General features: G+C 37.1%; 1 protein-coding gene across 1 annotated transcript in view; it reads right to left on the reverse strand.

The window, feature by feature from the left end:
• Positions 1-23085, reverse strand: part of STIM2 (stromal interaction molecule 2) — a 64085-nt gene that overhangs the window by 11659 nt on the left and 29341 nt on the right. Inside the window, 3 exon segments of the mRNA XM_066317141.1 lie at positions 6000-6114; positions 16443-16532; positions 16534-16574. Coding sequence (XP_066173238.1) covers positions 6000-6114; positions 16443-16532; positions 16534-16574 — 246 coding nt within the window.

Raw genomic sequence — 23085 nt, forward strand, 5'->3', positions numbered from 1 at the left:
CTGGGCAGGGAGGTTTTAACATTTCTCTAGAACTACTTGCATGTGACAGAGCTGGGTAAAGATTATCACTAGGACACATTCTCAGTGGTGACTTCTGACAATAATCCTTTAGAAAGCGCTGCTGAAAGCTTGACAGGTAAAGCTGCCAGCAATGGAAATTTTTATGACTTCAAATTCATATTTCAGTTCACACTGTAACTGAAATAAGGACTTCTAGGTCTCCTGTCTACACTAGCACAGCTGCAAAATAAGCTTAAACATTTTAGATTATTATCATTCCAGGTAGGTGGAGAAAGAACACATTTCACAGACTCACAGCTTCAAGTAACAAACTCACAGTACAAACCTCTTGTTATCTAGCTATCCATATGAATGGCTACACAACCTTCCCAGTATGCTGTCCTATTTCTTCCTCTCCTTGTGAGCTACAGCCAGGTATTGATTTGAAATAGACTTGGTTTCATCATACTATAAGATTTTATGCAGAATGTCTGGGCTCCATTTATAAACAGGTAGTTTTCCCATTGCAAAGATTCTTAACTGTTTTGAGAATAATAAGCAATCAGATTAACAAATCATTGTAAGTCATTTGACTGCTCACTTTTGAAGTCTCAAAAGAGTGGTAAAATCATCCAAAAAATATCACCTTAACTGCATTCTAGAAATATGTTCATAGATTGATCCAAAGTAAAAGCACTGTTTTGTTGTGACAGGAGAAGAAAAAAAAAACCAAAAGTAGCCACTACACACTACAGACTATCACTGACAGTACAGAACACTCAATTTCAGAAGCCACACAATTTACTGACGTTATAAATTGGGGTGAAGGGTAAAAAACACAATTGAGACTTTTCATTTTTACTGCTGAAAGATTTTTGCAGACACTCTGCCAAATTTTATATAAATTTATAGGTTTCTACAATCCAGCAGTAATATTAAACATATTATTCTGAAAGAAATGAGACACACATTAAAGTGGTTTACCACAGAACAAATCACATCTGTTGCACTGCTTAATGTCACTGGTGTGACATTTTCTTTATAGACTATCAAGGAAATTTTCCCAAACAAATCAGTTACATTCTGTAAAAAATACTTTATTATTCATTATCTATCACTGTAAGAGATACCTCCATGAGTACAGAAACTGCAAAAAAAGCAACCACAGTCTATCCTAAACTAGAACTGAAACCTGTACTTTCTGTACTCTTATACTGTTACTCATTTATTAAAAAATAACATCAATTACTTCTTTATTTATGCTTTGTTACTTTAACTGACCCCTCAACCATTAAAGCTATGAATATATATTGTCATCTCTTATTCTGGGGTGTCAAGATCTGAATCTCTTCTCACATACATATTTTGAAAGAAATTTAGATTTATTATTTAAACTAATTCTTCACACACAGAAGTCCAGTGCCAGTGCCTCCAAGTTTTCCAGGTGGACTCAGACTCTAAACAACACTGTTCTTCCTTTCCTATTGTATCAATCAGTGAAAACATTCAGACTGTTTCTTTTTGTTTATATCTTCCATATGCCATATGTTGGTAAGGAGTATTATTTGACTTGTCTCCAATAAAACCTTATGACATACATACATGTCTGTTCTACAACAGCATGAAGTACTGAGAAGTAAACTGGCCTTTCTCCACAAGAAGCACTTAAAGTAAACTGAAACAACACAAGGGAAGTGTGATATGCCAGGTGTACTGAAAGGCAAGCTGGCCAGCTGAAATTCATCTTGATCAGCACTGCCAATTAGAATGTGCCAACGCCCACTAATCAGCTGAGGCTGTAATTTTTCCTTAGTTTAATCACCAAAAAAGAAAGCACTACTTCAGACAGCAGAGTAGCAAGTCACAATTACTGTAAGTTAAATACATCAGGCATTACAGGGTAATTATGACATCCTTCTCTCTCACACCTCTTTTCACAAAGAGATACTTTCAGAGAGGGGAAGTCAGCAACATGCTTTGGGCAGGCAGGTACAGAAGGCACAGTGTTTGCACCCCAGAGTAGCACTCAGTCTCTAGATCTCCATCAGCTATTTTACTTCAGACCACAAGTTTGGATATTGGAGCTTTTTCTTACTTTTTTTCAACTGTTCTACCAACATACCTGAAGGTGAAGACAGCAAGAGTAGTTTTAAACTGGCCCTATATTAAAGTTTCTCATTGTTAACCCACATTAATTAGATGATCAGGCTATTTACCAGTTTTTTGTGTTAAATTTATCATATCACACAAAAAAAGATTCAAAACTTAGTTTTCAGGAACTTTAGGAGTAACATCAGTAGTATGCAGCATTATGTAAGTAATCCTCAGCCAAGCCCTGCTTGCATGCATCTCCAGGTTCCAGATATTTAAAACCTGAGACAGCAAATGATTAGAAAGCAAGGCAACCACAACGTTTGTGGTATGCAGTTTAGTCCCAGCTGCTGCAAGAACACCTGTGGAGTAGGACATCAGAATGCAACAGGTGATCACACATGCAAATCTAGAGCCATTTTTGTATCTTTTTACCCTAACAAATAGTATATCAGATTTTAGTTCACCTCTTATTTTCCACAAAAGAGAATTAAGGGAGGAAGGGGGAAAAGGTACACATAGGCAAGGAGAAGGTTTCTTTGTATTATAGGGCAGTCTGTAGGAGATACTATATATTAAAGCTCAAATATGCCACAATGGTGAAAAAAAAAGGTGCTTTTTTTAAAGGCTAACAACTAGGTTTTGACAGGATTCAAATTAGTCTGACAATAGCCAAGCATACATGAACTCCAGCTTTGACCTCAACAGTTTTTACTTTGCTACAAAATCAAGTCCCAAGGGACAATGCTACATCACTAAGAATGCAGCATCCAACCCTACTCACTGAGACAGGTCAGAGAACTACCCAGCTGAAGGCCCTGGACTGATTTTACAGCCCACTTGCTACTGAGACTAAATACCTATGACCCACTCTTCAAACAGCAAATTCACATGACCACAGCTCATTATAGGGGCAAAAAGAGAAGGCAAGAGAGTGCCATTGAATGAGACAACTTCCAAAGATACCAAAGCCTGCCACTCAGATACCAAACCAAATGTTCACCTGTCCCCTTTTCCACACTCAAAACTACTTGCAGAAAAAATACTAAAGATGCTCCTTGATATTAACCTAACTGTAGCTACTAAGTTTGTTACTTTTGAATAGCTGAAAGACTTTGTAGTACATGTATAAATACTGCTTCATTAGAAGAGGAGACAGCCAAAGAATACCATACAACAAACATATACTGGCATTTACATTTAAAGAACACAGTAACGCACAGTAACAGAAGTCAGAAGACTTTCAGAGAGCAGCATCTCCTACTTTTTAAACAGCTATGATAGTTCATAGTGACTCCTCTAAATAGAGCACTCTGTAGATTAGATTATGACATTAAAAAAATTCAAAGGTCACAAAAAGCACATTCTAACTAAACCAAATTAAATTATAGTCTTGTTTCATACCAAAGGAGTCATTTAAACAAGTGACAACACGGCAACAATACGCCAGATGCTGATTCAAGGCATGATACAACTCCTTCCATGCAGGTAAAATCTGTTAACAGCCTTGAACTTCCTTTAATTTGCACCAATCTAGACTATGCCTTAAGGATTCTGCACCAGGCAGAGACAGCAAAAACCTACCCACTGCCAGAAATATTAAACAGCAATATTGTGAAGCTCCCTCTTTTATTAGGCAATTTTTAGAGCTCTGAATGCAATCAATCCTCAGTGTTACATTCAGTGTATAAAATCCTTCTCAATCAATTATTTAAATGCATCCTCTATTTTCCTTAATCCTAAAAGGAGACACCAAACAGCAATAGCTTCTTTTTTTCTTTCTTTCTTCCCTCAAATCTTAACTGTCTTGCACCACCAATATGTTAAAAAAAGAACACCTTTAAGCTATTTGACAAATATTTAAGACAAACATTCACATAAAGCAAACTTCATGGCAAAGAATGGGTAAATTCTACTCCACATAAACTATGCAGCAGTAGACCAAGATGGTTTTGTATATACTGTCAAGAGCACTAGAGTTTGTAATTGTAATAAATCTGTATCCCACAGATACCTCATCAGATTGTTTAAAAGTCTCAAATTACTGATACTGTCATTTACACTACCTTTCATCCTCTTGTTTAATGTTGTCAATTGCTATAAGCAAGTGGCACCTAAGAAACAAATAAACCAAAAATTCCTAAAACATATAGAAAAGGATGGCAACATTTTCCATGTTACCTAAAATAAAACTGAAGTAGTTCATTTTCTGAGGGGCTTCATGATTTCTAACAGTCAGCAGATCACTGTTAACACTGTTCGGGAGTCTCATTCTGAAGATCTCCTTGTGGTGCAATTTTAGTTCTCACAGCAGAATGCACAAATAAAGCCACTACAAGCAGACACAATGAGATGAGACATCTCTCTACAAGTCTTTGGAGTCTTACCCTACTCACTACATCCAAGAAAACTGGAATAAAGATACACACAACAGACAAACTATACTTCTAGAATCACTATAGCCTACAACATTTTTGAAGAGCTACCCATGACTTAGACCAACAGTTGTGAGGAGGTAATTTTTTCTGATAATTGAGTTGCAATACATTCAGGGAACAAGATCTTCAGCCAATAAGTATTTAATGAATATTTGAAGAGATGAGGCCAAAAGTTACTGGTTAAAACAGATATTCAATACATAGCAAACACTTCATGCATTACCTCAGAATGCACTTAAGTGACTTCCTGCATTAGCAGAAAGAACCAATGCCATATTCCTGGTTTCATCCCCCTCCTGTTCTTACTTTCACTTGTTTGACCCATACCAAGTTTCAGATCTCTCTATGCTCACCATTAGAACATGTCACGGTTTAGGAGTGTATTCTCAAATTTAGTAGTCCTTCTACAAACGTGTGTGGTTTCCCCTCCCCCTCCAACTGGAGGCACAAAGGGCAAAGATCACAGGTTGAGATAGGAAAAAATTATTGGAAACAGCAATGAGATAAGAAAATGAACAATAATAGCAGCTATACAATAAGAAAAGGCATAAGAAAACTACTCACATGGAAAGCCCCTGACAATAAACAAATACCAGATCGGTCCGTTCCCCATGTTTCTCGACTAGAATGAACCCCTTCTCCCCAGGAGAGAGAGAGACTCATTCCCAGACTCCCAGCAATGGTGTGAGGGGTACAGGATAACACTCAGGCGTTGGCCATGCCCACTCCTGACTACTGCTGAAAATTAATCCTGTCCTGGCCAGAACCAGGATGGCACAACACGCTTGGAATGAGGGGTGGGGAAGGCGGTGAGGAAGATAGGTATTTTTCTCCTAACAATTCTAACATTCCAGATCTCTTTATAATCACTATATCCTGGGATATATTTGGCAATGAACACTTTATTGTTGATTAAATACTGTCCTTTGATACTTGGAATAGTTGGCTCAGCTTACTTATTTAAATCAAAGTGAGGGAGGTCTGGTGGTGTTGGGTTGTCAGTACATTTTACTGTATCCCAAGTCTAGGAAGATTTCCAAAAATGTTTTGGATTAAGAATTCTAGATTTTTGTAGCTCAAAAATTTAAATCAAAGTCACAGTGCATTGATTTTTTCACTTAATACTATATAAAAAAGTATTTTAAAATAGCTTGAGAGAAACCCTTAGGGTTTATTAAATTAAAAACATGCTAACCTGGAATTCAGCATTTGCACCAGACACCTTGATAAATTAGAACCTCATGTAAGGTATCTTAGTTTATTCCCAATACACATGAAGAGGAAATTACCTCTAACTGGACCAACTGAGTTCTTATCAGGTTCATGTGTGCCTATAAATAAGTGTCAAAACAGATCCATGAAGATTCTTCAAGAAGTCCTTCATTCACCACTCTACACTTGGTGGAAAATTTATTGAATTATAACTATGTCAATAGCCACCATCATTTTCAGCTATACTTCTTTACCTACCTTCAGATGTTTTCCAGCGTTTCCACAGATCCTCAATGGTGATATGCTTGTCTTCCCTGTGCAGGTGACTATGTTTATTTGAGGCATCCTTGTACTGCATATCTTCCCTTAGAAACTGAAAAAAAGAGAAAGACATCATCTTAAAGCCTAAATGACAATTTTCCATATGAGACCTCTGAAGAGAAACTACACAGAAATCAGGTAGAGTCTTTCCTATCTCTTCCCCATGCAAGTAGCAGAGAATTGATATGAGTTTTCTACATCAAAGATTCAGAAAGTAAGTTAAGCACGCTTACAAAATTTGTTTTTCACAATTATTTAATCCTAGAAAAACTGACGATGCAGTTTCTAGTGTACTAAGTTTAACATTATTAGCATGCCTCAGATTTACAGTGATTACAGGAACATACCACACAGTAACACTGTACATTTCTTTATTCTGACAACATTTAAGCAATTTCCCCTCCTTGAAAGTAAGACCATGTAAGATTTGAAAGTGTGCCAGTCATTTTTGGATGAGTAATGCCTGAATCCTGCCATACCAGTTAAATGCAACTGCCTGAGGGATGAGAGTAAGCTGTTTACTAAGTAGTATTAAAGTCTTCTGATTAGACAACAAAAATTTTGACTTCTATTCATCAAATTAAAAAGCAGAAGTCATAAGAGGGCCAATTTTCTGCTTGCTATTCATTCCTCAGTGGTTACACTCCAAGCACAGAAGCATTACATAAAGCTGCTTCATTTTCAGTAATTAATAGGAAGCCTTTTAGCAAACATTATAAAAAGGAAGATCATGCAATCATGGTATACAAAGTGGGTGGTGAGGCACTGGCACAGGTCATGCAGAGAAGCTGTAAATGCTGTATCCCTGGCAGCATTCAAGGCCAGGTTGGATGAGCAATCTGATCTAGTGGAAGATGTACCTGCATACAACACAGACGTTGGAAGTTAAATGATCTTTAAGGTCTCTTCCAACCCAAACCATTCCATGATTCTATGATACATTTTTATGATGGCAGTGTTGTATCAGTATTCTACAAGTCACTACAAACAGTTCTCCAAATGCATACCAAAGAAAAGGCATGGAAGTGTAAAATTCATTCTATTTTCTTATTTCATAAAGGCCTAGAAAAGTTGGAATACTGGATAGCATATGACCTCCTGTTAATAGCGGAAACCTTTCATAAGCATCAGTTCCTGAAAGCATTGTATGAACAGTCTCTGTGCGTGAAGACTTCATTATTAGTATCAGAAAACTAACAGTACCAGAAAACCAAATATTCTTCCACAGTAGATAGCTTGCTTTCTACAGTTCATAAAGGATGAAGCTGCTCAAACAAAACCAGCTACAGATAGTCATGACAGCTAAGTCAAAAAATAGCCTTTTATATGGCTGATCATATGTCATCGCCACTTCAGGAGAGGTGAGGAAGAAAGCCAGGCTAGTGATGCACTTAAGAAGAACTCAATTCTTAAAATTCAGTCCAGGTAATAATTTAAGTGCAGAGCATCCTGCAAAGGCTCCATTTCTAACACAGGCTTCATTTCTAACAAATCTAAAGATTATACCATTCAGAAATGGCAGGAGATACTGAAAAGTAGCCAACATTAACAATAATATTAATCTTAATAAAAAGGAACAGAATACCATAGCAGAAATAGGCAAGCAAAAGCTAACACTTACCAATTCTCCCTAACTATAAACTTTTTACTAGAATGTAAGGGAATGTCAAACTGTGAATGGATTCAAGTTTCTCCTCTGACGGATCTGGGACAAAATACTAGTTACCCAACTTAAACAAACCACAGAGCCATAGTATCGAAACACTTACTGGATGTAAATCTCCTCGTATTTATCTGTTACTTCAAAACTTTTTCTGACTGTCAGATATTGGTTTTCTCAAGGCTTTTGGTTCCTAAAATAGCTCCATTTAGACCATACAAACTGCAGAAGCATTTTTAGCTCCTCTTCCCCATGTGTATAAGAATGGCAGAAATTGAGATGTAAATATACATATGCACACACATGCATATCCATGAGAAATATATGAGAAACCTATGAAATATAAGAGAACTGAAAATAGCAGCCTGTTGGGGCAAAGGCAATTACAGAACTTCTGAAAAACCATGGATCAGCAACAGTAAAAAGCACACAGGCACAGGACTGTAAGCTGTAACTGTATGCAAATGTAAAAATATCTGTTGCATGTTTCACCATCCAAGTGGGAGCTCTGAATACTTCCCATACTGACAATACTACCATGCAGCTGGCAAATTCTACAATTGTCATGCAACAAAAGATGAACTGTCTTGTTCATTCCCACTCCATGTTTATTAAAGGCTAAACTGAAGAGCAGAAACTAAACAATAAGGGAAAAAACCAAAATAGTTTTCTTATCCACTAGTGTCCCTAAGCCTTTCCAGATTATAGCACACTCTTACAGATGAAACAGCAGGAAACAACTGACGTTTTCCCACCTTACCTTTTCCCTCCAGACTGCAAGTATCTACTGTCAGTTGACATCCCTGTATGTATTTCAGGAACTTGCAAAAAATATAAAGAAAAATGCAGCAAAAACATGTAGTGTACGTCCCTCTCTGTAAATATTATCTTTTTCCACATGGGGGCTAAGGTAAATGCTAACGCTCACTCTTCAGCTTTCTAGTGACTGATGATGCACTGTCCTTGGAGACTCCAAATGTCAGGCATGGACTTTTTTTTTTTTTTTTTTTTTTTCAAAACAAGTGTTGTAGGGTGATCAAGTTGCTGAAGAGGGACAGAATATGTTTTATATACAGGCTTGGGCCAATTTTGCATCTCCTCAGCTAAAACCGAGATCACTTTTATTTGTGCAAACTTGCTGCCTTTACTGATAGCTGTCAGTAGAGGCTGTACAATATCAAAGCATGGGAACTTTTGTTCAGTCACAGGCGCTGTCAAGGAAAATCTGAATGGCTGTTAACAATACCGCTCACACTGTTAGAAGTAAAGAAGAGTCGGAAGATGCCAAGTGAAAACAAAAAGCTTTAAGGTGTTCTGCCTGTGCCACGCTAACAGGAGCGGGAACTCATCCCGAGCGGAGCACGGGGCGCAGTGCGGCTCCTCCTGCAGTTCCGCGGGGTGTTCCCGGGCCGCCTCACACCACACAGCGGCGGGAACACTCGGCTACGGGCCTCTTTTAAAACCGAGTGTCTACACACCAAAGCAGCCTGCAGTTAGTAACCAGTATAGTTACTCCTCAGGGGCAGGGATTGTACATCTATGAGAACTTCTTGCAAGTGAAAAGCCCCTCTTCTGTTCTGTCCTAGCCGTACTGCTCCCAGGTCCTGTGAAAATAACCACGATGACTTCCTCCAAGAGGAAGTTCTCTGACACCACAAGGCCACGACACTAAAGTTACAGCGCACATATCTGCAAAGAGCTCATGGTGTTTGAGAGAGTAAGTGCATTCACTAACGAAGAGGTACGTAGCAACATCAAACTTCTTTCTTTTGTATAAAAGATCTTTGTTTCAAAAGTGGCCTAATTTGGAAGCGTTTCTTTAAGAAAAAGAACTGAGACCTAAATTGAAGAAAGTCAAAAGAGAACAACTCTAGCTAAAAAGAGGATTTTCTGATCCTTGTCATGGCAGCTAATCTCTCTTCTGTTGCCCTGGTCATTAAGTATACAAAGAAAAGGTTAGAAAAATAACTCTAAATAGGGAGGTTAAAAGAATAAGCTCTAAGAAAAACACATCCAAGTATTATCTTAGCCAACATAATTACTCAGAAAGGAGAAGTCCTTTTAAGACTACAAGGTTGAAACCAAGAAAGCAGAAGATAAGTTACCTAAAAACTTCGTATGAAACAAAAATAATCATTTGTCAAAGCAGTTACTTTAAAAACAAGTATAGAATTTAAAAAACCCACCACACCTAGACTTGAAACTACAGTTTTGATCCCAGAAATACTATAACAGCTGCACGTCTACAAAGACTAACATCCCAAAATCCAAAGTTCAGCAGTGTAATAACTCCAAAGGAAACTTTCTCCTGGCTGGAGGGGACAGGACCTGTGGAGCCCTGGAGAAGTCCCAGTATCAGGCTCGCAACCACCTTCCTTCCTCTTGAGAAAGCCTTTAGTACTAGAACTTTCACCAAAATCCAGTCAATTATAAACAAAGACAAACCTGAAGTAAGACCACCAAAAAAAAAAAAAAAAAAAAAGTTAATATTTGATGCTGCAAGACATGCTTGCAGGGCAAACAAGCATATTTTGAGAATGCCACCGGAAAAGTAAAATTAACCACACTCACTAAGTGCAGCAGGAAGCACTCTCAGATTGTTTATAATTTGTTCTGGGTGAAAGCTCAAGTTTATGATTTTCAGTTTCATCAACTTAAAATAGACCCTTTAACTGACAAGTTTACTTTAAGTATAATTAGTAACATCTCCTGGCCAGGTACTATTCTCGCCCTTGAGCATCTATTCCTCAAATAGTGTTATTTCCCTCAGGTTTATTCCTTCAAAGGGAAAACCTGCAACAGTTACAACTTCTGCCTTTTAGTACATTGCCTCACATCTATTTGCTACAAGATTTATTGCAACTATTGAAATGTCACACATACTGACTAAATTATGATAGTGGATAAGCTTTTAAAAGGCAACATACATTCAGGTATGACTGCCTACCCTACAGAAATGGCTTCTAAAGATGCTATAAAGTAAGAAAAAATTAATAATATTATTAATTATTAATAAAACATGACTAGGAAAATGTAGGGACTCAGCCAGAAAAGTGTTACCAAGTATATCTTAAGTAATCTACACATTCTATTGAAAAAAGTTCCTATAGCTCAAAACAAAACTGGAGCTACCTACTGCAAAGTAAACTTTGCAATCTCTGCAAAGCCAAGATAGAATTTCCAAGGGATCATTTCATTGTAGCAGGACTAAATAAAGAGGTGCAGACAGCTACATATTAGCTTAAAGCACGTCCAAGGAGGAAAGGCGTGAGGTAGGTCTAGTCCAAACCACGTTGGAACAGGTTTCTATCCAACTGCACTTATGATAACACCTGCTGCCTCTCTATAGGGCTTCTTGCACAGGCACAGCTGTGAACTAATACCATCAAGGTTTTCACACAAGACCTGGTTTCTATCCTGCTCTGCAAAAAACAAATTGTCTAGACACGTTCAGAGCTGCTTACAAAACTTCAGGAGACTAAAACACATTCTGCCTGGGGACAAATACATTAGTAGTTGAATACAAAAGAATTAATTCAAAAAGACCTCTATTAAGAGAGCCACAACAAATTAAGGAATTCAAAGTAACCCAATAGCTTTGAGGGTATAGGTTTGCTGCACTGGTTAGGAAGCTCAAAGTCTTTGTTTGAAAGATGAATGTTTGTAACAGACTGTCTTGCACAATGAGATGTAAAACACAGTCAGGAGCCATCCCAGTGTCATGACAGAATAGTTCTAATGTCTTCATTTTCTGAATCACTGCAGCACGTATTTTTCCACATGCAGAATTTTGCCTAAACAGCTGACACCAAAATATTAAGTTGTTTACAGAAATATGAACTCCGTTTAAGGACTTCTGTTACATAAATAACAAGTTCAAAAAAATACTACGGGAACTTGAAAAAACACTTAGCATCTTTGCTGAGATTCTATTTCTAGAGAACAAAATGAAGACTACCCTCATCAAACTTCTACAGCTTAAATGCTATAATTGTATTACCATTCCAGACCATGCTAGCTACTTTTCCTGTTTAATTACTGTATAGAAGAGAATCATCTTCCCGGTTTAGGCCACTAAAGTTACAATCTATTTGATGCTTTCTTCCAGACAACATTTTAAGTGAGTCACTTCAGCATATAATCTTGGAGGTTCCAACTTATTTGACCATCCTGCTAAAAGCTATTCTCTGATGCTTTCAATGCTACTGTCTCTTCTCCTTACTGTACTTTTTTGTCTTTTTTTTTTTTTTTTGGGGGGGGCGGGGGGAGCAGGGAGGGGAGGAGGGTGTAGAGCAGGGTGTCGTCGGTTTTGTATGGGGTTTGTTCAGTTTGGTTTTTTTGATTTTTTTTTTTTTAATAAAGTCAAAATTCCAGTGAACTCCTTAAAAAAAAATTAAGCAAAATATGAAGTGGTCTATCCAGAGATCCCATGCAAAATTGTCTATTTGTGCCTTTAGCTTGGTGAAACATTAGACACACAATAAGATACTAATACTTAAAAAAACATCAACTTATTCTAGTACTGCAGAGAGATTCCTTCAGGAAATGACTTTATGTAGGACCTGCTTCGGGAAGTTCTTCGGAGACAGGAAAAACCTATGTAAATAGTGAACATATGATAAGTCTGTTTTATTGCTTGTGTCTCATCATTAAACAAAACACGTTCCCATGGTGCAACAGATGCTTCCTGAGGCAGACAGCCTTCCACCAACACATGACTAAAACCTCTGTTAGTAACACCATGTTGTCCCTTTCAGTTACCCGTTTATAGCCTACCTCTTGAAACCAGCCTAAACAATTGCAATCCTTGACATATAAAGTAATAATATCAGCAGCTAGGTCTGATAGGAAAATTCATATTAGCCTGCCCTCATATAGAGAGCTTTCTTCCATCATTTTTCCTTTTCTCTGCTGTACCACACCAAATAATAAGGAAAAAGTAACTACTCCATGCTTGGACTAGAGCCCTTCTAACTTCCTTTAGAAGACTTCAACAAAATCCCTCATGTTTGGCTGACTATTAAATCTCACACTAAAAATTTAGATCAGGTTTCCTCACATCAAATTTACCAAGATCAAATACAAGTTTCTTTCCCGTCCATATGAAGTATGTCCAAAGGTCTTCCAGTATCACACAATTTTTGAGAAAATAACGAATCTTCAACTATCCTAGAAAAACTCCTTCTTTACAGAATGGTTTTATGTGGGCCTCCATTTTACAGATGAAAAACAAGCTAAAACTTAAAACAGGGAATGAAAACATTAGGAAAAATAAACTGCATGAGATGAAATGTTTGGAATCACTGTTAACTGGATTAGCAAATTAAATAGTTAAAATAAATAGTTCAACATCTTTACCCTCTTTTTACCTTCCTGTCTCAAAATAACTTATTTACAAGAACTTCCTTCCTTGGTGTAAATATACCCTTGTAACACTGTTGTAGTGCTGGTAAAACAGCAGAAAGTTATTCTACTTTGTCACATTCTTCCTGCCAAGTAAAAAGCTAATGAACATCTAATCAACATACTCAAAATGCTGCTCTTCAGGAGTCTTGCAAGTAAAAACCATGCAGCATAAAACAGAAATCCATTCCCTGCTGTTAAGTAAAATCCTTGTTTTTCATATAAGCTTTACTTCTAATAAAGTGGGGTTTTTAATTATCAGTCCTCATTCTTAATCAAGATAAGCAGCATTACCCACTGTGACAGAACAAAAAAAAAAATCTGGGTCTGAAATATAAATAGGACATATTTAGTACATATTCAGACCTACTGAATATGAAGTAATCAGGTAACTATGTAACTATGCTGTGTAAATGTAGATCTTTTAAGATAATGGTAAAGATTTAGTGAAATCACTACAAGAAAAACAGAGGTTACTAGCTGAACTTGCAATTAAACTGCATTTCTCATTAATTTCAGGTTTGCATTTAATGTCTTAGAAGAAAGCACTCTATGCAAATACATATTCATCACTGATTTGCATGGAAATTACATGTAGAAAAGTGCAACTTTGCAGGGAGTGGGTTATTAACTATTTCTGCAATAATTAAAAAATGAACTAGCAGAAACAAGGGCTACAATTAAGTCATCGTATTTTATGCACAATGTGTAGTTTGAACATATAGTTTCACTCATCTCTAATTACCCCAGCTGAACAGCATGCCTCATCAACTATTATAATTTCAGCCATTTAAACAGGTTTTTAGAGTAGCTTCTGTTGCTTTCTCTGGAACAGGAAGAAACTTAATGTCAGATATCAAGATGGTCCACTAGAAACCAGAACAAAGTTCTGAATACCAATAAAATGTTTCCAATGTATAAATGCTTCAGTATCTTCTTTTCACTTTCTCAACTTCAATGTATAAAAAATGCTGTACAAGAGAAACAATCAAAGTACTGGGAAGTTCCTCAGGAAGCTCACACTCCATCACTAATATTTCAGTTTGCAAACTGAACTGTCCCTGTCCCAAACATTCTGCAATAACAAAGGTAGACTATATGCATTATTTTTTAAAAGTCATGGCAGTCAGGTGAAGTCCCTGGTGGTTGGGGAAAAAGAAACATCACTCCTATTAGAGAGAGGAAATGCAGACCTGAGAAAATAAAGACAACTGAGCCTCACCTCTGTTTCGGAATATCATGGAGCAGATCCTTAACGAAGCAATGTTATGGCACATACAATGAGGTGATCTGAGACAATCCACCTTGGCTTTACTAAGGATAAACAGTGTCTGACTGACCTGGTGGCCTTCTATGATGAGATGACTGCAGTGGTTGATGATGGAAGACCAAAAAAATGTCATCTGCTTAGACCATTGGAACATCATAACATCCACATCCCAGAATGCAGAGAGATGGATTAGAAGAATGGATCATTTGATGGATAAGGAACTGGCTGAATGGACATAGCTGTTAATTATTCTATGTCCAGGTGGAGACCAGTGATGAGTGGTGCCTTTCAGGGCTCTCTCTTGGGACAGGGGCTCTTTGATGCCTTCATCAACAACACAGACAGTGAGATCAAGTGCACCCTCATCAAGTTTGCAGATGACATGAAACTGAACAGCTGAACTAAAAGAAGGAAGAGATGGGATCCAGAGGGATCTGGACAAACCTTAAAAGTGGGACCATGAGAACCTCTTGAAGTCCAAGGGCAAGGTGTTGCCCTGCATTGGAGAAACCCAAGACATGAGCACAGACTGGGAGAAGTCAGAGAGCAGCCCTACCAAGGACTTGAGGGTGCTGGGTGGATGAAAAGCTGAATGTGAGCCAACAGTGTGCACTCACAGGCTAGAACAGTCAGCTGCTGCATCCTGGGCTACATTCAAAGACAAGTGGCCAGCAGGTTGAGGGAGGTGATTCTGTCCCTTTACTCTGCTCTTGTGAGATCCCACCTGGAGTGCTGCCTCATGTCCTCAGCACAAGAAAGACATTGACCTCTTGGAACAAGTCCAGCCAATCAAGATGATCAGAGCACTGGAGCACCTATGTTAAGACAGGCTGAGAGAGCTGGGCTGTTCAGCCTGGACAAGGCTCCAGGAAGATCTTATTGCAACCTTCAGTACATATAGGAAGCCTATAAAATAGAGGGAGAGCAACTTTTTACACAGGCAGATAGTGACAGGACAATGAAGAACAGTTTTAAACAGGAGAGATTTAGACTACATGTTAGGAACAAATTTACTCAGAGGGTAGAGAGGCACTGGAACAGGTTGCACAGAGACATTGTGGATGACCCAATCCCTGGAAGAGTTCAGGGTCAAGTTGGATGGGGCCTGTTGATGCTGTTTGCACATAGGCACACAGAAAAGTAAATAGCATCATATTAAATTTGAAAACGATAATTCATAACTCATTCATGGAGAACAATCTTCCCCTAGATGTTACAAAAAAGGATGACAAAATGGACTGAGATTCTTCTCCCATTCATCTACAGTGAGAATGGGTGTCAGAACCATACGACAGTACCCTCATTTTAGGGGACATTTTCACTGCACTTGGTGTGCCTAACAAGCATGTTCTCAAGCATGTGCCTAACAACGCCCAGAAAGTAAAAAAAAAGCAAGCACAACAAAACTACATTTCCATTCCTACCCAGTAATTTTGAGAATCCCAATGGTAATGGTGAGCAAACACAAGGGCAAGTCCTTTGCCAGGACCACCAGAAGCGTACCATCAAACTCATTCAAGCACAATCACAAAAAACTTCCTTAAGGTTGTAGGACTTAATTTACCATTAGTAAACATGATGTTCTTAACATTTGCCTGCAAAGTGTAAACAAACCAGAAATCTTTGTTCTAGACTGCTCTCTGTAACAGGTATGGCTTTACACATGAAGTTCCTGTAACAGATCTAGATAAATAGGATAGCCCAAGAAAATTTTGAGTGAAGAAACCTTAATATCAAGCGATGGATCACATCACTGCCTTACTGCAGGCTAAACCTTTCACCCTTGCCCAACTCTTACACCAATCACAAAAGCAGCAGCCTTTATACAGTCATACAAAACTTTCCCTTAGGCTAGAACAATGGACAGTAATATCCCATTTCAGACAAACACAGAAATTAGACTTTCTTACATATTTGTCTGAGGAAAGGGCTGAATTAAGAACAACAGCAAGAAACTACCCAAGTGCTAAAAGATAAGAAGCAGCTTTACAAAACAAAGGCTAAAAAAGACTTCATGTATGCACAAGTGAAGTGTTTTTACTCCTACCTCATCACTTTCATCTACTTCGATCCCACCATCTTTGTCATCATCCATCTGCTTATGGATCATGCGGAGAGCTTCTAGGCTGAATCGGTCCCTCCTCAGTAAAGCACGGCGGGCTCAGTGAACTGCAGGGATCTAAAGTGAGGAGGACAAGAAAAACCAAAACAACACAACAGAAATGTTATTTACTTTCACTTCGGAATATAAAGCTCCCATGCAAAAGAAGGGGTTTAAATTCTGTGTTGTGTACATGTACTTCACTGCACATAATCACCAGGTAACAGATATCAAATTTAACCATAAAATAGTAATTGTACAGAAAAAGCGTGTGCAAATCAACTCTTTTTTATTCAGGAAGGAGTCCCAAAAATAGCTGGAATAGTTTTGACCCTTCAATTTATTTTTAGTATTCTTAAAATTTATTTCTAGTAACTTATTATCTCTGGTTTTTTTTATCATCACCATTAGCTTATGTTAGTGCAGTGGCAAATAAATCTAATGCATTTCCCAACCTCCTTTTCTGAAAATCTGAATCAAACAAAGAGAAGTGGAGGAAAAGAAAAGGAATTGGCCATATCACACAATCATAGTTTCATAAACAGATAACAAGGGATGGTAATCACATTGCAGATCAAATTCTAAATAGGTAGTACTACTGAACACAAAATTTTCAAAGACTGCATGAGCAGAAAGCACACTGCAAAGAAAATACAGCTGATAGTACACGATGTATTAGTCCTGTACACTCTGATCACAAACTACAGTCACTGTAGAGCAAGATTCCAAGTCAAAAATAGTACATTTCATTTGCATTCATTACTGAAGACTTATGATTTGAGCACATCTGATGGCTCAGCCTGCACCACATCAAATTGCTAAATCCTTCCCTTCTACAAGATACACACCAAATACTCCAAAATTCTACAATGCATGATGATCAGCCACCACCACAGTGGCCTTGCACAGACCTTGGCATTAACTAATAGCAGCTATTACATTAATTCTGATGTACTGAACACCAGCAAGAACAGAAGGTGGAGAAGGATACAGAAATCGTTTTGTCAAAGTTGAACTTAATAAGGTAGAGAATTCCCACTATAATAGCCATTAAAAATGCACTGACTAGTTCCATAACCCATTACACTACACTTAAATCATATTGATGCAAGTAAAAATTGACAAAGCATGTGAGTAATTCTTGCTTCTTCTAATCTATCAAAGAATTAAGCTTTCAAGTTGCTATAGAATTTATTAAAAGGCTCACTTATATAACTAAAGGAAGCACATGTATAAAAAAAGAGGAACAAAATGTTTTCAAAGAAAAACAATTTTTTTCGTTTACAATTTTATACCAGCTGGATTAGTATGATTCTGCTTTTCTGTCTAATACAAATTTTAAAATATTTAAAAATAAAATAAAAATAAAAATAAGCATAGGTTACAAAGCAGGAAGTGCAAAGATAACAACCATGACATAGCTGGAATCTCAGACACATAATTAACAGGACTGTTTCACAGCTAGACATGAGTCAATGGATTTTTATTTCATACTTAAGTTTTATTATACAGAAGTTAATGGAAATCTGTTCTCTGTTCCCATGCATCAATTAAAAACACACAAACAAACAAAGAAAGTACGTAAAAACAAGCCAAACACTTCCACTGACACTGTCCAAGAACCAAGAGGTGCTGCTTTTAAAACTACTCATGTATTCAAAGACAGATTTCTATATTTATTAGTTAATGAATTATTAAACATTAATATTGAATTAATAAAATACTAATTATTATTATTTATTACTAAATATTAAACCAGACCAATCACAACAATATAATTTTCAGCTCTGGAATGCAACTGTATTTTATGAACTGGGAGGGGGAGTGATTAAATTTTTTTTTTGTCCATTTTTTGTTTATTACAAAAGGTTTAATTTGCACAATACTTAGCCTTTAGATTTTTGCCTTGCAAAGAAAAAGTTACTAGTATTGGAGGGGTTAAAGGACCTATCCCTGCAGTTACAGGGTGCCTCGTGGTAGAAAGGTTTCCTTTGCAATGATAATGAATCACCTCAAAGTTCTTCTAATAATTAAATTCCAAGGCCATGAACAAATATAGTATTTTACTAAAATACAATCATATCAGAGGAACAAGCTTTCTATTACAAGTTTTGATCTAAACTGTATCTTAAGTTAGAAAAAAGCATAATTGTCAAAACATAAACAGGTGCCTCAAACACACCCAACTTGTTTAATTTGTACTATGTCTATTCTAACATGGAATTAAATTTCAGATACATGTGTTCACAGTTTGCAAGCACCGACTCAAATGATTTTTTTTTCCATTTTGGTCAGCTGAAAGCCCAGTTTTTCAAATCAGAAAGGTTTCTCAGAGTACCTTATCTCATGACCGAGGCTGATCAGGTCCCTTAATCAGGGTACTTATCTTAAATAGGCCCTTTTAGCATATTTAAGCATGGAGGCACTTTAAAGAGCTATGGCTTTTCTTGAGAGAAGTAAACAGGCTGCTTGTGCTTCAAATGTCCCATGTGCTGGCTCCAAGAACACTTGATCTCTCTCTTAAGAGCCGATAGAGTGCCAATTGCTCTTTTTGGGACTGAGAAAACTGAGCAGGACTACATGTCAACTGTAATAAAAATTAACCCACTCTAAGAGAATACAGATTTATTTTCTAGCTTATTTTATCTGGTAAAATAAGCAGTTAGGCTGACAACACTGGTCCATCCCCTACCTCAGAGAACAAACTCAAACAAACTACAAAGCCACAATCTTAATAAAGAATAAGTGAAAAGCACTTCACAAGCATACCTATGGAGCCCTACCAAATCCAAAAAAACAGCTGATGGAAATTTAATCATCTGCAGTTCTGCAGATATTCTATCATGGAGTAGTTTGCCACAATTGCATGGCAAGGCAATTCAAATAATATTAGACGACGAGTATAGTTAATTAACTGGATGTCTGGGAAGCTTTCAAGACAAAAGCCAAGAGAAAAAAATCTGTAGACACAGCAAACACCATAATACAGCCCTGAAATCCCACAACAAATCATAAGACTAGCTGATAATTTTTCACTCTGAATCGACACTATTGAAGATGTTCTGGATTCCAAACCTTCTCTTGTACTTTAAGGACAAGCCTAATTTAATGTCTAGACTGATTTCTCCACTGGTCTGGTGGATTTCTCCATAGTCTGGTGTGTTGTCATAAATACGCTCAGTCCAAAATCATCACCACAGGAAAAGAATAGAGATGATAAATTCACTCAGGGAGTGAAGCAACAGCTTGGAATTTGGAGCTTTCTTTAATGAAACTCACAGAAGAAGTAGCAAAGGAAAGAAAGAGACAAGGTGGGCAAGAGGCATAAAAGCACAGCAGGTATCACTCCAGGCACAAGGTTATTTTATACCTCAGATTTTTTCATGTTGCTCAGAAGAAAGGAAGCTTCAGAAATACTGGTCATAATAAGAAAGGAATTTTCCCTAAAAACTAAATGTCCAGAATCGTGGCTCAAAAATCTTGGCGGAGGATTTTGAAACAAACCTTCCTCCTGCCTTGAGGCAGTAACTGCCTCCCAGCTCTAAGGCAACAGGGAAGTCCTCACCAGTCCATAGGAGACTCCCATAGGACAGTCTGACAGTGAACCAAGCACAGTTATGCAACCAAAGACAAAGATAATGTTGTATTTATAGGTAAAGGGAAAATAATACTTCACACCCTTTCCCCCCCCACCCCTCCTTTCCCCCCACTTTCAAATCTTCTTCAGTAAGACTAAAATAAGGTGAGACTACAAAAATAATTTCAGTTTGAAATTCCCCTCAATTTTAGATTCACAGCTCTTTATTCCATTTCCTAAAGACAACAGAAGTTAAACTTAAAATGTGACACTGTCAATACATGCCAGTAAAGATAATTACACCCGTATCTTCAAGCGCTCATCACAGCAAAGCCCCTGAAATTTATTTAGGAATACACCATCAGAAGAGGTTCCAAAGCAAAAGGTATATACACCTCAGTCTTTCATCCATCTTGCATTTGCTTCTCCCTAACAGCTGCAAGTGTTACAGATTTCAGAATAAAAAGGACTGACAGGCCAACAAATGGGGAATTAGCCTGCAGTTCTCTCACACACTTCCTTTTGCATACAGACACTGGAAGCACAAGAGCTATGGCCATGCCAAGCCTGACAGAATGACTCCAACCAGGTGTTCACAGTTCCAGTCTGGAACTTTTTAAAGAGCCTTTTTAAGAATACAGGGACACACAGAAGCTTCATGATTTTTCACAAGTACCTGGAATGAAGTAAACACTTCCAATCTAAAGTTAAATGCCTTTAAATTTTTCCATTAGTTCACTCAGAGCAATATAGTAGTTGGGAGTTATTTCAAGAGACTGACTACCACACATCATTTTTGTTCTTCGAGGATGTTCAGCACCACCAAGAAAGAAAAACATGTTTTCCATAATAACGTATGGCAGTCCTGTGGAAGCCTGCAGGGTTTCCATGCCTTTTACTGATGAATTCAGAAATGTACCATGTTGTGTTAGGTTTATGATTCCTCATTCCTAAAAAGCCATATGGGGATTAAGGGAAGCCTCACAGAAAAGGCAAGCACTATAAGTATCAGCTTCCTAAGTACATACTCTCGTCTTAAAATAACTACGCTTCCGTATGCCATGATGACAGAAGTGGATTTCTTTGCATTTTCCAGAAACAAAGGAGGTGTCCACAATAAATACAAACCACTGCCAAATGAATATTCACTTAACTGGGATTCTTATTTCCTTATATTTCTGTTTATAGAAATACATTAACCTATTGTGGTTTCTTAATCAATTCAGTGACACCTTCAAGGCAAAAAAAACCTTTATGAAATAACAATTTTTGAAGATCTGAATACAAATTTGAGTATCAGATAGAACAGGAATTAATGAAAACACTGAAAAGCAAGTGTTTCAGACTTACCTGTTGTTCAAATAAATTTATTCACAGTAAAGGCCAACATATTTTTATGTTAAATCCCTTACATAAGGTGTCACTAAAATCTTCAAAGTCTTGAGACAGACTCAGAGTGAGCTTCTTTCATCTTTCAATTAAAAATCTCCCAAAGCAAATCACTCCTACTCTTAATAATTAAACTCCTCAATATGGCAAGTAGGCTGAGCAGCATCTAACAGTTAACTTGACAAAGTAATTTGTGACATTATTTTTCACCATCGAGTTAATTAAAGTAAATCTCATCAGTACAGCACATCTCTCCACTAAAGTAATTTAAAAACAAACACACCACACACAAAAAATAAAGAAGAAGAAAAAAAAAAAAAAACAAAAAAAAAACCCACAATCCACCAGACATAATTTGACATAAAGGGTAGAGAATACCTTATCTTCTAATCACAACAGTGATGTTATTTAATGAGCTTTCGAAGAGGAAAATGCAATACTAATGACAGTAGGGGCAAGGGGAAGTGGGTGCAACAAGAAAGGAATACAGAACACTGTCGTCCCCAAAGATATTGAAACTGCTTCCACATTAGACTTTCTATTGCTCTGTATTAGGAATTCAGGTGACTTCTATAAACTCATGCAATAACAGTAATTAAATTCATAGATGAAACTCCTGACTCCTAAGTCTGGTATCTGGAGCATTTGTTTCTGAATATTGTGTAATGTTTAGTGACTGGTAACACTGCAGTTTAACAGAAAAAAAAAAATCAACAAAAGCCCAAACTATTTGCAGATAAGCTGCCTGAAAACTGCCACGACTCTTTTAAAATCCACTAAACACCTTCAGTTAAAAAAAAATGACATTTCAAACAACCTTAAAATAAATCATTACTGCTTCAAGATGTAAACAAGTGATTTTCGCATGAGATTTCAAATCTGATTTGTCACTATTGAAAAAGTGTCCATTTATTCTGCTATTTCAGTATCCTTTCATATACACAGATCAATTAGATTCCTTCCCCCGCATAGAAACTAGATGAGGCAAGCAAGCTTTGATTTTTTCTTAATCATCACTAGCTCATCTCTGCTTTCTCCACACCCACAAAAAAGCTGTCTAATTCTGAACTTCATTCTCCATACACTGGGGGAAAAAAAAGAATATCAGTGAGAACAGTTTATTTAAAGCAGAAATTCAGTCAAATAATATTATTAACAAAACCAAGTGTTAAGACAGGTTTATTAAAGCTTTTCTAATCTTCCAAGATAAAAGTTTCAAAAGAAGCAGCAGGCATTTAATTTTCTGATCACTTGTTAAGACATTCAAATATCACACGTTATCTCTGAAAAATATTTAAGAACTTCGTACCCAGATAACAGCGACTCAAAGGAAATTATATGACAGGAATTCCCTAGAGATTAGATCTGATGGCAAATTAATTTTGCTTTATATAACTGTACTAAAAGCAACTATTCCAATCAGAAATGCTTGTTTAAAAAGGAAGTTGAAAAAAACGGAGTTGAATATGTTAATCATGCAAGGATCATTCTGTCAAAATGAAATATCAGTATAGATACTTATTTAGACTTATAGGAAATTAATTATTAAATTACAATGCTGCTCTATCTGACTAAATAAAAATTAGGAAGATGAGTTCATGGCTTTTCCATCTCCCTCCCACA

The sequence above is a fragment of the Sylvia atricapilla genome, chromosome 4 (genome assembly GCF_009819655.1).
Source record: "Sylvia atricapilla isolate bSylAtr1 chromosome 4, bSylAtr1.pri, whole genome shotgun sequence".
Taxonomy (NCBI): Eukaryota; Metazoa; Chordata; class Aves; order Passeriformes; family Sylviidae; genus Sylvia; species Sylvia atricapilla.